The sequence below is a fragment of the Tasmannia lanceolata genome, unplaced genomic scaffold (genome assembly GCF_043159265.1).
Source record: "Tasmannia lanceolata isolate RefF3 unplaced genomic scaffold, GAP_Taslan_0.1 ptg000054l, whole genome shotgun sequence".
In the NCBI taxonomy this organism is placed as follows: domain Eukaryota; kingdom Viridiplantae; phylum Streptophyta; class Magnoliopsida; order Canellales; family Winteraceae; genus Tasmannia; species Tasmannia lanceolata.
Genome location: NW_027518731.1, coordinates 941,733 through 954,972, shown reverse-complemented (window position 1 = coordinate 954,972; position 13,240 = coordinate 941,733). Strand labels below are relative to the sequence as shown.

The 13,240-nt window shown below is 39.5% G+C and overlaps 2 protein-coding genes across 2 annotated transcripts in view; one reads left to right on the top strand and one right to left on the bottom strand.

Moving 5' to 3' along the window:
- The first annotated feature begins 642 nt into the window (after positions 1–642).
- On the top strand, positions 643–4,435 carry LOC143864740 (Glutathione S-transferase family protein). Its single transcript, XM_077375534.1, has 3 exons — positions 643–861; positions 2,967–3,300; positions 3,389–4,435. The coding sequence occupies exons 2-3, from the start codon at positions 3,092–3,094 to the stop codon at positions 3,978–3,980; spliced, it is 801 nt and encodes a 266-aa protein (XP_077231649.1). The 5' UTR covers positions 643–861; positions 2,967–3,091; the 3' UTR covers positions 3,981–4,435.
- Positions 4,436–6,400: 1,965 nt separating this feature from the next.
- Positions 6,401–13,240, bottom strand: part of EFS (histone-lysine N-methyltransferase) — a gene marked incomplete at its 5' end in the record, with an annotated part of 32,568 nt that continues 25,728 nt past the window's right edge. The window contains 2 exons of the mRNA XM_077375767.1: positions 6,401–7,778; positions 11,393–11,438. Coding sequence (XP_077231882.1) covers positions 6,570–7,778; positions 11,393–11,438 — 1,255 coding nt within the window. The remainder of the gene's footprint in view (positions 7,779–11,392; positions 11,439–13,240) is intronic.

Here is a 13,240-nt window from a genome sequence, read left to right as displayed (position 1 = left end):
ATGTTTTTATAATATTAATTTAATATTTCTCCGAAATTTAATATTGAACAAAAATATTAGTTTCGGGTCAAGTACCAGATTTCGACGGTCCGAAACCGGTACCGAAACCGAAATTTTAAGCCTCGGTTTAAACAACCTTTTTACTGATCACTATAATCAATGGGTAACTCCAGTCATTTCACTCGTAATCTCGTTCTTCTATCTATACCATCGATCTTAGATCAATGATTGCCCTCATCTAGCTAGCTGTCCAAGATGACCATCAGAACAGTGCTTAACAGCAAGTAGGGGTGCTATTATCAACACAAGGAGATGGTGCTACTATCAAAACAAGGTAGTGCGAATATCACCCTTCTCAAAAGATGGTGACTGGTGAGCCATGTCCGGTGTATTGTGCCCTTAGAGAGAGCTTTGAACAATCGAATAAATTTGTCCTCCTTTAACTTTTTAGTATTTATTCTTGGGAAATGATATTTTCACCCCCCTGCATTACGCATGCGCTCCCCTGAAATCACCTTATAAGGGGAGCGCATGCGTAATGCAGGGGGTGAAAATATCACCGCCTTCCATTCCTGTTTTTGCACTGTCTACTTTTTGCCCGTTACTCATTTACACTTTTCTACTCAGTCTTTTTGAATTAACTGTCAATCTTTCGTGGATGTTTCGGTTCCTCTTTTGGGTCTCTTTTCCTTCTTCTTTGCCTTTTTACCATGCGACACGCATCGCACACGCATACAACTATCCGTGTATAATAATAGTAAAATCCAAGCAAGGGAGCATTTTTTCATGTGGCTCCCAAACCTTTCTATTGTCAAAGAACAGAGGAAATTTGAAGGTTGTTTGGAATTCCATCTCACGAAGGTAATCTCTCCCCCTCTTTCCTTTCTGGGTTTTCTTATTTGTTAAGGGTGGATTTGATTGTACACCCAAATTTCAATTTGGGTGCAATTTGAGCCTTTTCAGATTGCAATTTCCACATAAAATATAGTATCTAGAAAGACCCAGATTGCAATTTGGGTGTAATCTTGATTTTAATGTCCAGAAAGACCCAGGTTTTGATTTGGGTGTAATCTTGATTTCAAGAACCAGTTGGAAAAGTGTTTTTCATCCTCCTTTTCTTCATCTCATTCTGTCTGATTTGCACCTTTTTTTCATAGGTAAGCTAGGGTTAGTACTTAGTACTAGTGTATTATTATTATTAAAAAAAAATATATTACAATTAAGAGCACAAAGCACCACGCCTAACCCTAGAAACAAGATATCTTAGGTAATCCAAATTCTTTGAACTAACCCTAGAGACAATAACTAGGGGAAACGGGGAAAACAATGAGTTCTCAATGATCCAATATATGATGTGGATGTATCTCAACACTCAGTGGATGAGTGCTGGGTTACATAATGGGCTAGCTTGATGGGTGCATATTAGATTTGCACCATTCGCTTGCATATGTCCTTAGCTTTGAGTTATATAACTGTAATGGTGGCAGAAATTGGGTGATGAAGGTTTGTTTCTTGCAGTTGAAATCTAAGGGTTCCATGGTAATTGTGTGGGAAATCTAGTTCCTTTGAAAATTAGAATGTTTTGGAGAACTGGCTTAGATAAGCAATCCGAAAGTTATTGTAACTTTGATAACTGCGTGTAATTTGCTTAGAGTGGTTAGATTTATACCCAGGAATCTTTTTTTCTTTTTGAAATTTCAAAAAGAAAAGGAAAGATACATGGGTATAAATCTAACCACTCAAAGAGCATCAAAGCAAACTATAAATTTCATTTTAATTGGGTGAAGAAATCTACAATCTCCAGGTGAAATCTGGGCTTGGCCTTTGTAAACCCGAGTTATGAATTTATTTTGATTAACTTTTAACAAGTAATTCATATAAAATTTTCCTTCTTTTTTGAATGGTAAGAAATTTATTTTGATTGTTGACTTCACTGTTACTTTAATAGGATAGCATTGGGTAACAAAGTGGGTTGTGCTGCTGCTTAGGGGGGGGAGGGGGGGGGGGGGGGGGGGGGAAGCATCTAACTGCTTCTGAAATTTTATCACATATTTCAAGTGAAACTTAGGTCATCTGTCATGTTGATTGCATTACATTTTCTCCACAGGGATGCATCTTTTATGTAGATCCATGGTAACATATCATGGCTGCTTGTAATATTGGTGCAAACTTAGGGTTTGCGAGTCATTTTCCGGGATCTTTAAGAGTGTAGATAGGTTCTAACTTCTAACTTCAATAAAAAGCACCATACATTCTGGTAACAAAATAAACAGCAAGTAGTAGTCATATGACAACTAGGTTCTTGAAATTATTTCACCAATAGAAATGAAATTACCAAAGTGAGTTCCATACAATAAGTTATAAATCAGAAAAATTATCTTACTATCAGCAATAATCAAATATCTAATGAGGTCTGTCTAACAAATCAGATCTATAAAAATAAACTCCCTAACTATAGACCAAAGAAATCTAGAAGGGATATGTTTAAGGTATAAGGTTAATGGAAATGAGGGTAGGCTGATTAAGGCAAGCATGGGTGTAAAACTAATGGGGGAGGCTAAAAAAGGGGAGATAGTAGGCCATGATGAACATACGAATGTAGGAAAAATACGTACATGGGTGGTGTGTAGGGCCCCAACCTTAGTCGTCCAAATGTAGGTAACCTCCAAAAAAAGAAAAAAAGAGAGAGAGAGAGAGAGAACTCGAGTAGAGATGAAATGGGGTTGTTCTCAACTAAGAAATTGAGAAATAAAGTAAGAATGATCGATATTAAGATCAGAATCAAGAAAGATCAAGATTAGGAACATGCTGAATGTAATAAAATTTTATTTTTTATTCAGGTGTGACATCTCCTCATGCTTTAGTGAACATGTATGCAATTCCTTATATATAATTTGAAGTTGAATTACTTCAGAACATGCTGAATGAAATGAAATGAAATGAAATTAATTGTGTTATTCATTCAGGTGCAAGCCTCAACACCCTCTCTCGGCGATGAAGCTTATTGTGCTGAACAAGAACCATAAAAACTGATTTGGGAGCTCTTAAATTCTTACACAATTAATAAATCCGAGGTAATGTTGAGAAAATCATGCAGCTATACCATCACCCGTACTCTTTGGACAGCCAGAAGGTCCGGCTTGCATTGGAGGAGAAAGGCATAGATTACACCTCATACCATGCCAATCCTCTCACAGGCAAGAATATGGACTCCTCATTCTTCCGTATAAATCCATCTGCAAAGCTACCTGTCTTTCAAAACGGTGCTCACTTACTCTTTGAAACTATCGACATAATCCAGTAAGTCCCATCCATAACCCAAACCTTCTTTCTTCGTTTCACTGGAATGCTTAATGGGCAGAATCTTAAGTAATGTAGCATTTGACAGGTATATAGAGAGAGTTGTGGTCTCTTCGAGAGGTGATAATATTGCCCCTAACAGCAGAGAAGTCACCGAATGGATGGAAAAAATTCAAAGTTGGAGTGCCAAGATATTCACTCTCTCACACATCCCTGAGAGGTACCGGCTCTTTGTTTCAAGATTCACAAGGCGGGTGGTGATTGCCCGGATGGCCGAATCACCCAACCTAGCTAGTGCCTACCACTTGAAACTTAAAGATGCATACGAAATAGAAGACAAGTTGAAAGACCCAGATATTTTGAGGCAGAGTGAGGAGCAACTATCCAGACTACTTGATGAGGCAGAGTTGCAACTTAATGAGACACCATATCTAGCTGGTCAAGAGTTCAGCATGGCAGACTGTATGTTTGTTCCGGTGCTGGCACGCTTAGCACTTTTGAATCTGGAAGACAAGTACATTGCTAGTAGGCCGAAAATTGTGGAGTATTGGAAAGTGGTGAAACTTCGGCCTAGTTATAAAGTAGTGATTGGGAAGTATTTCTCGGGATGGAGAAGATATAAAACACTGTTGAAGACTATGTGCTTTGTTTGCATAAGAAATACGGTTCGAAGGTACTGATAAAAAGAGTATCAAAAGCAAATCCGTAAGGTGGGTAAGTTATGGATGAACGAAGGGAGGAGAAGTGAGGGGGAGCAAGCGTGGATTCAATATGATAACTGAAATAAGGGTAGAATAATGCATTCTTTGGTGTATATTAGGGTCTGGTGAAGATAGAACAGTGGATGGATGATGAAGGGTCTGTTACTCCTGGTTTTAGAATGGGAGGGAATCAATCGAATGATGAATAATCGACTGGTATCTATAATTCTATGTCAGTGTAGGGTCAGTTCGACGTTGGATTGAGGTTTGTTTGTAACAAGGATTCATGTTTGTTTGATGCCTTCTTTTGTGTTATGTTCCTTTGTTCTATCACTATGTAGAAAAGGCAGTCATAACCGATGCTTTTCTCTCACTGCAAACACATGGTGGCAGTAAGTGTGATATTGGCCATTTCTATTGATATTCTGTGAGTATCAGCTGTGTGAATTCATGTCAAATTCAGTAACTGTTTGAAATTTCTTAACCAATTTTTTTATTTATTTTTATGGGTGTGCCTTAACCAATTTGGCACGAACTGAAACACAATTCAGTTTGTTTTTTTTTAAATTTTTGCATAGAATTCAGTAGGTTCTCGTTTGAAGAGTTCTTCAAATCACAGATCAGGCGCATATACTTTCGAATTGGAACTGTTGGTTTTTGTAGGCCTTAATCTTACAGATGAGATGTATGTTGTGCATGGGGCCAAGATGGTGGGGTCACCTCGTGATGTTCCACTAGATCGACGGTCCCCATTACACACACATATATCCTTTTGTGGGACCCCGTAGGTTGTTATGATGGATTGATGCTAACAGTATTCTTGAAATGTCTCCGTTCGGTTGCCGGAATTTTTTTCATTCTTGGGACTTTTGTGGAATTTCCGCAGGAAACCCACGTTTGGTTGGTGGGCCCAAAATAATCCTAGGAACCAAAATAACCCCGTACGAAACCCAAGGAAGGAAAAAAAATACTCCCATGAACCAAAAATAAGCTTGTAGAAGAATTTTTTTTCTTCCCAACAGTTCAAGCAACCAAACAATTTTCCCACCATAGTCCGGTCAACCAAACATGGGATTTTTATTTTACCGGGATACTTCCAGAGAGTTTTTTTTTCCCACCACTCTCCCAGGAAGTTTTTTGTTCCACCGAAAATAAGCTTGTAGAAGATTTTTTTTCTTCCCAACAGTTCAAGCAACAAAACAAATCCCACCATAGTCCGGTCAACCAAACATGGGATTTTTATTTTACCGGGATACTTCCAGAGAGTTTTTTTTCCCACCATTCTCCCAGGAAGTTTTTTGTTCCACAAAAATCTCAAGAACCAAAAAAATTCCGGCAACCAAACGGATAAGACCCCACAAAACCACCCACTCACCCAGTTCGATCAAATGTAATTTTAGAACGCTACATGCATGAAATACTGTGGCTGTTCCCCACAGGAGTAAAATCCCTGGATAAGCTGTTCAAGGGATTGGTTACCCTGACTGGAGAAGGTTATCTATAGTTCTATGCAACCCCTGCTTTTGTATAGTTGACAGTTGGCACTACCCATTGGGACAGTTTTCCACAATTCGAACGGAGGATAACAAGCCTGTCCAAGGAAATATAAACCCCAGTTTGCTATTCTCCTATGAAGAAAAACCAACTAGGATCATTCAATTTCTGTACTTGTTTCTGATAAGCTCTGAAAAACCATTTTTTTTCCTGAGAATCATTTCTGTAGTTGAAAAAAGCAATCACTTTTAGGGCATTTTTTGGCTACCATGAATTTCAATGGTGAGGGAGAGGGGAAGAGGGATAGACATGAGAGGGACTCAGTGAGGAGGGGGTAAGAAAGGTATGAAAAACAAGGAAATGAAATAATTCACCCAAAATATGATTGATTTTTTACTTGGTTTTTAGCCACTTCCCACCCTACTCATTCGTTCCCTCTCAAGTCACTCCTTCTGCCACCCTCCTCCCTACACTTCGCTCACCACCACTTGAGAAACTAATTTATCATGAAAAAATTTCCTAGGAAAATTTTGTATTTCCACAACTCCGAAGGAAAATGACAATGTTTTGCCTTATTTAGAGGGATATCACTGTATGTACTAAAGGTCCTTCTAAATGAAACTTAAAACTGCCGTAGCTCAAATTACCTACTTTCAATTTTTCATGTGTAATCAAACAATGGAAGAGAGTGAAATTCTGGAAAAGATTTTCTTTTCCAAACTTTTCCAGAAAATTCCTGTAATCCAAACAGGGCCTAAAGAAAGCAATGGAAGAGGGCCCTGCCAACATACCCTCTTACAAATAGTCCCTTCACAGAAATTAGAAAGGAAGCTACATTGAAAAGGAGAGATCAGAACTTGCTGGTACTGTAAATAAATAGGGGTATGCTTAACAAAAGAGATGGATTACCCTCAGCAAATTGGAGATGAATTGATAAATTTCACAGTACACATTGAATCGGGTTCTTCATTTGCCATGGGCTTGTTCAAAAAAAATTAAAGAAATACAGAGAGAGAGAGAGAGAGAGAGAGAGAGAGAGAGAGAGAATCTATAGCTCCTCTAGTTCTGTTTAAATTAATTCTGATATTGGTGGTGTTGAGGTTGTTGATAGAATGTGGAGTTACCCATCATATTACCAGCAACTCCACTGGTTAGTCTATTTCTCAGGTCGCCGCCGTTACCCTTGAATCCCCAACGGTCCCTATGCCGAATCCATGGCGCCTGCTTCTCTATTTCTTTTCTATAAACCCCCCTATTGTTCGACTTCTGCTGCCTGAAGAACTTCCTCTCCAAACCACCTGACCCCCACCTCACCTGTTCCGCAGTCTCTGTGTTGTTTGCCCTTGGAATGGTGGTCTCCACATGGTGACCCACATGGTGGCAACTGGCCTCTTGTGTTCCTTCTCCAAGTCCACCGTTTGTCCTATTATGGTTCGCCAGCTGAGACTCAGGTGGAATGTCAGCTTCCCCACGTGGATATTGGGGTAAGGGCGGAAAGGGATGGAAGGGCACCCCAGGTGCAACTACCCAGCTATCTAGTCCTTCAGATTGGGGTATCCCAAGTTGCTTCACAAGGTCCAATGGAATCCCAAATGACACAGGTATGTGTGAAAGAAACCTTGGTTGAGTATGACCAAGAACCACTTCACACGCCGCTTGTCCATTACTGACCTGAGGGTTGGAAAGTGGAGCCGGAAATCCAGGGGGTGCATCTTCGTCAAATCCAGGGGGTGCATCTTCATCCATGTCCTCTCTTGGAGCTTCATTTTGCAAAGAGAGAATATTTTGATCACAACCGTTTGAACTCCTAACTTCATTCTTGACCTCAGTTATATGATTCTGCACCTCGCAGAACTCAGGTCCCTGTGGGGTGGGTTCCATTCTTGGATTCGAATTCGCGTCCATCATTTTCGCCTCAATGTGATGGGAAGGTGGTAGATTTTGATTTGCCTCTGATGGCTGGTCCCACCGGCTTTTACGCTTTCGCATCCTCTTTGGACCATCTGTTAAATTGCTATCATTGGAGGGTGCATCAAAAGATGTTGGCATGGGACTTGCTTGTGTAGTACATAAAATTGCATCAGTGTGGCGTAGACCCTGATCACGGGAAGTTAGAATGGGAATTTCTTGGGTGGTACAGAAAATTGCATCCGTGTGTCGTGCACCATGGTCATGCCAACGTTTCAACCGGTTGCAGTGGCCATCATCCCTGTCTGAGAGATTGACTTTTCCAATGGTTCGAGGAATATACTTATCTCGGAACCTTCTTGCCATTTGGTGGACCTGTGAGCCACCCAGACAATAGATATTCAATCGCAGTAACAAAGAGAACTATCTCATTGCAATATCAAAATGAAGCAAGCAACAAAACAAAAAGCCTCTCCAGCAAAAATTACAAAAATTCGCAACAAGGAAAACAATGAAACAAATTAACAAATGAAAATATCAGAGAGCAGCTGGTGCAAATCAGACAAGTGTGCAATAAAAGAGAATCAAGATGGGATGATTAAATTGAAAAGATATGGATGTGGATCATTGAAATCCAAAAACAAGAGGAAAAAACAATTTTAAAAAATGTTGAAATTTGACATGTTCCAGGCAGACACTTAATGGCTAGATAAGCCTGTGTTCATTATAGTAATTTCTAGAAGAATCATACAAACTTTTAAACTAAATTGAGGTGTGAAAGAGAAAAAAAAGCCCAATCTAAGATATGTTCGCAAAAAGAAATTCTTGAAAGAAGTGAAAAACAGCAAACCGGGGAGGGGGGGGGACCTTATTCTTTTAAGGAATGTACTGAAACTACAAAAACAACTGCTCTGATATAAATGGTGGTCCTCGAGTTCTTAGGTTCAGGTTGAAAGTGACCCACTTTCCCCAGGCACATTCATTATTGACGTCAGGAAGTTATTGAGTTCAAACCCGATTAGGATAATTTATTTTTCCTAAGTGAATAGTGAAAATTTCTTATAATTGAAATGAACAGAAGTCAGCAAAGATGCATCCCTCGATCAGTGCCAAAGTTTTATCGTGAGTGAAATATTCTCCCAAAGCACCACCATGAAACTTGGCAATAGCCTTTTCCCACAACGACCATTCGGATATTCAAAGACACCGAAGAGAAAAACAACCTTCCCTTCAATCATTCCTCTCACTGCATTGTCACCTAACTTCACAGAACTTATGGTCAACTTTGTAAAGGCCTTTAATGTTAGTTCAACCCAACAGCATCAATAGAAAGTGTGGCCAACAAGGCTACTCACCGGCACAATGCATCTGCTACACAATTCTGACTCCTATTAATGCCAGAGCAAGACCGAGTAGTCCTAGAGGAATGCAACCCATTTGGTGTGGGGTAATAAGGGTTGGGCTTTTTTGAGAATTAAGGTACTTGAGAGCATTTTTTGAGAATAAAGAAATGCAACCCATTTGGTGTGCAGCACCTCCAATATCTCAAAAAGCTTGAATGACAGAGAGTTCATAGTTCATACATTGAATATCAACGGTGCAATTAATTAAGGAAAAATAAGGCTTGGAATTGGAAAAATAAGGCTTCGAAATAGGGCTCTAATGGGAAAATGGCTGTGGAGGTTCGGGGTGGAGTAGGAGGCGTTATGGCACCAATTAATTAAGGAAAAGTACAGATGCAGCTGGGGGGAATGGAATTGCCACGGGCCGAGGGCGGGGAAGGGATCCGGAGCATGGAAATCTGTAAGTACTGTGAGAAATTCGTTCCAAAACTACATTAGATTCAAGGTAGGAATGGGTGTCAAAGTTCGATTCTGGTGAGATTTATGGTGTGGAGATCGCACACTGATGGAGGAGTTCCCTGATCTGTTTCGAATTGCTTCTAATCCTGAAGCTAAAGTAGCGGATAATGTAGTCTGTGGGAACGGCTTCGGGAATTGTTGCTGGATATCAGAATGTGGTGAAACTTAAAAGACGACGAGATTGTCAGTTTTGGTAGATTGATGACGATGCTTGCGGAGTGTTATTTATCGCCGACTCTCGAAGACGAATGGATTTGGACACCTGATACAGCCGGAGGATTTTCCGTTCGCTCATTCTTCAGAAAATTAAATGAAGGGAATGGCCGTAACTCTAGGAGGGCTCGTGTCTGGAAGTCACTGGCCCCCACCTCGCATTGCGGCTTTTGCTTGGACGGTTGCATTCCGCTGTATTAATACATGTGAAAGGCTCAAGAGGAGGGGATTTCAACTAGCGAGTCGGTGCGTTTTATGTCACAAAGCTGAGGAAGATATAGATCACATCTTTATTCATTGTCCTTTTGCACATCGGGTTTGGACGTCCATTCTCCGAGTGTTTGGTATGTGGAAGGCGATTCCATTTGCAGTCACATGGTACTTATGGTTGGAAAGAAATAATCGAATTTTCGAAAATCGCTCAAGGACATGGCAGTATATTGTCTTGGGATGTCAAAATTGCTCTTATTATGTGGTCTAAGGCAAAAATCAGAATTCCTTATTCTGTGGGAACCATTCTGCGGAATTGGAATGTGAATGCTTCGGAACGGAGGGCGGCAGTTGGGATCAATCCAAGTTGGCATCCAACGCCTATTGGGTGGCTGAAGCTCAACTTTGATGGAAGCTCCTTCGGTAATCCGGGAATTGCGGGATTCGGGGGCGTTATCTGTGATTCAGGAGGTCGTGTTTTAATGCCATATGCGGGGCCGGCGGGTACGTGTGATGCAAATGAGGCTGAAGCCAGGAGCTTGTTATTCGGATTTACGTGGTACAAGAAGAACGATCTTGGACCATTGATCGTCGAGGGAGATTCGACCAACGTGATAGCTTGGGCGTCTAGTCGCTGTGGCGGACCATGGAGACTTTATTAGACGATTGAGGCGATTAGAGATTTGATGCGGTTATTACACCCTCAAATCAATCATATGCGAAGATCGGCCAATCCAACGGCCGACGCCTTGGCTAAAGAGGGGGCCTATCTTGCCAAACCTCGTATATTAATCTATACCCAATCTGAGATCATCTCTTGATTTTCTTTTTGAATACTGTACTTCTTCTGGGCCATGGGCCATTATTTTTGGGTTGTATTCTGTGGGACATCTTGTCCCCTGTTTTTGACTTTGTTGGGAATAAAATCATTTCGTCACTTTTATATAAAAAAAATATCAACGGTACAATTGATGTGCAAGTAAGTCATCATTTAGCAATGTATAAATGGAAGAGATTCTGTAATGCAAGAGGTATACCGTGACACTAAAATACTAGATCAAAATGCTTATCTTGCTAAAATACATCGTTTAAGACTGTTCTTCATGTGAAGTTGTTTAAGCATTTATTAAATTGCTCTGTAATGAGCAAAAAAAAAACACAAGGCATATAACGCTGATTGAGCAGTGCTAAACTTTTTAAAATGCAGGGGATTCAGTCATTTTGGATCAATGCAAGACGTATCAAAGGTTAGTTTGGTAAATTTCAAGGTAAAGAAACTAGAGCTTACAATGATGACACAAGAAAATTATACCATTTTCAAATATGAATAGGCAACCTGTATAAAGAATCTGGCCAATCCAATGTGGAACTACACATGAAGGTAATAAAGAAAAAAAGAGCAGCACATATTCATGTCAATTAAAGAATGACTACTTACATCAACAACTGATTTTTTTTACAATAGTAAAAAAATCTACTGAGAAAAAGATAAAACCTTATAAGAAAGGGGGAGAGATTTCCCCAAACAAAGATCAGCCCTACTTGCACAATATCTAGCTAGTAAATCATGGACATCATTAGCATCCCTAACATGAATCAATATGACAATCTTCAAAGGATTGTCAAATAAAGAAAAAATCCAGTAGCATAAAAGCATATAGAAAAATTTTAAAAGTAAAGAAGCCATATAATGTAGGATAGTACCTGTGTATCATTATGCCATGTCAGCGTCATTATTGACTCCTTAAAACTGCACAAAATCACAACATTAAAAGACCATGCAAAGAGTTTAATATTTTCAAAGAGAATAAATAAATGAATCTAAAACAGGACACATCATCACAACGCTTTCATTCGCTTGAAACCCTCAACAATATGATTACAGCCATTACTTATGATGTTCTTTAGTTATATCCCATGCATGAATAGATGTACCGGTGCACACATAGTTTTAAATTTAGGCCGAAATCCGAAATTTCGGTGGTTTTGGTTTGGACTGAAACCAAATTTCGCCAAAATTTACAAGATTTCCACCGAAATTGCCGAAATTATAAAATTTTGGATCGAAATTTTACATGATTTCGGCCGAAATTTCCACCGAAACTGAAATATGGCCAAAACCAACACCGAATATGGCCAAAACTGACACCGAAATCGAAATTTAAATCCTTGAGTGCGCAAAAAGTGAGTATTGAAAAGAAGTAGATATAGTTTCACATCCTAAGTACTGGTTAGCTTCTACCATACTACCATTGAATACTTAGTCTACCAGAAACATCAGAAAAGGGGGGCAAGTGCAGGTGCGAAGAGAAAGAAAGAAAACTATTTTATTACCAAAAAGCCCTATTTTATGACTAAAAGCAGCAAGAAATAGGGGAACCAAAACATTGAAAAAAGGAAGGTTTCAACCCCCTTCCCATCTCTGCTCCCTACCAATGCTCTTTCCATACTTGTAAATGGAACATGCTAGCATAGCCCAATATTTTCACTTTGGAGACAGTAATCTCTTCACTTGGATCAGATAAATAGCTTAGTCAGTATATCATAGAACTGCTCTCAATATTTCGGTGCCTCCCTATAAAGTGTGGACCTATGGCAGTTGAGATGTGGTGGTTGAACCATTAGAATTATAGCCCATGGACATTCATGAAAAACACAAGCATCCCTAGCCTCTCGGTTGGCCATTGGGCATGGGCATGAAGTTTCTTGTTTCATGTTTGAGAGTTGATCATATTTTCCTTAAATCATGCAGCCATGCCTTCTCACTTGATAATGCCTATGAAATGGTGTTTCCCCTACCTAATATGGACACAAAGGGCTGCACTAGTTGCATTTGTAGTCGCAGGGAAATGGACAGCCTTCTTGTCTTAAACTATGTGCACACACCATTGGTACAATTTTATCATTCATTTCAAAATTCAACCCCGGAAAATGCCGTTGATCATTTGGCAAGGGAGGAACCTTGTAGGAGAAAGAACATAACAAGAAATGACTGGGAGATCAAAGTTTCACTCATCGAAGCATAACCTCATTAAACTCAAGATTAGGAAAAAAAAAAAATTTAATTGATGCAGGAGCATCCTTCTCCTCACGCAAACCTATGAAATAGAATACGAAATAAAGAAAAGAAGAGGAAAAGAATGAACCGAGTGGCTCTAACATGGGTGTTTTTAGCATTTCCTATTAAACAAGGGTGTTCTAGGATTTTTTCCATTTTTTTAAGATTTTTTCTATTTTCCCCGTTTTCCTTTTTTTCTCAAATTTATCGTGTACACAGGCCTCATGTTTGGTCTTTTTCAATGGGGAAGGGGTATTTTGGTTACTTTCTATGAGACAGATACTTTGGCCATTTCCGATGTCATTGAGGTGTTTTGGTCATTTTTATGAATTTTGGTCACTGTCACGATGTAGGGGTATTTTGATCATTTTCTATAAGATAGGCATATTTTAGTCATATCCTATGAAATATGGGTGTTTTAGGACTTTTTTTCCTTTCTAGGATTTTTAAAAATTTTGCCTCAAAAAATAGCTCTTCAAAATTGTCCCAGTGTG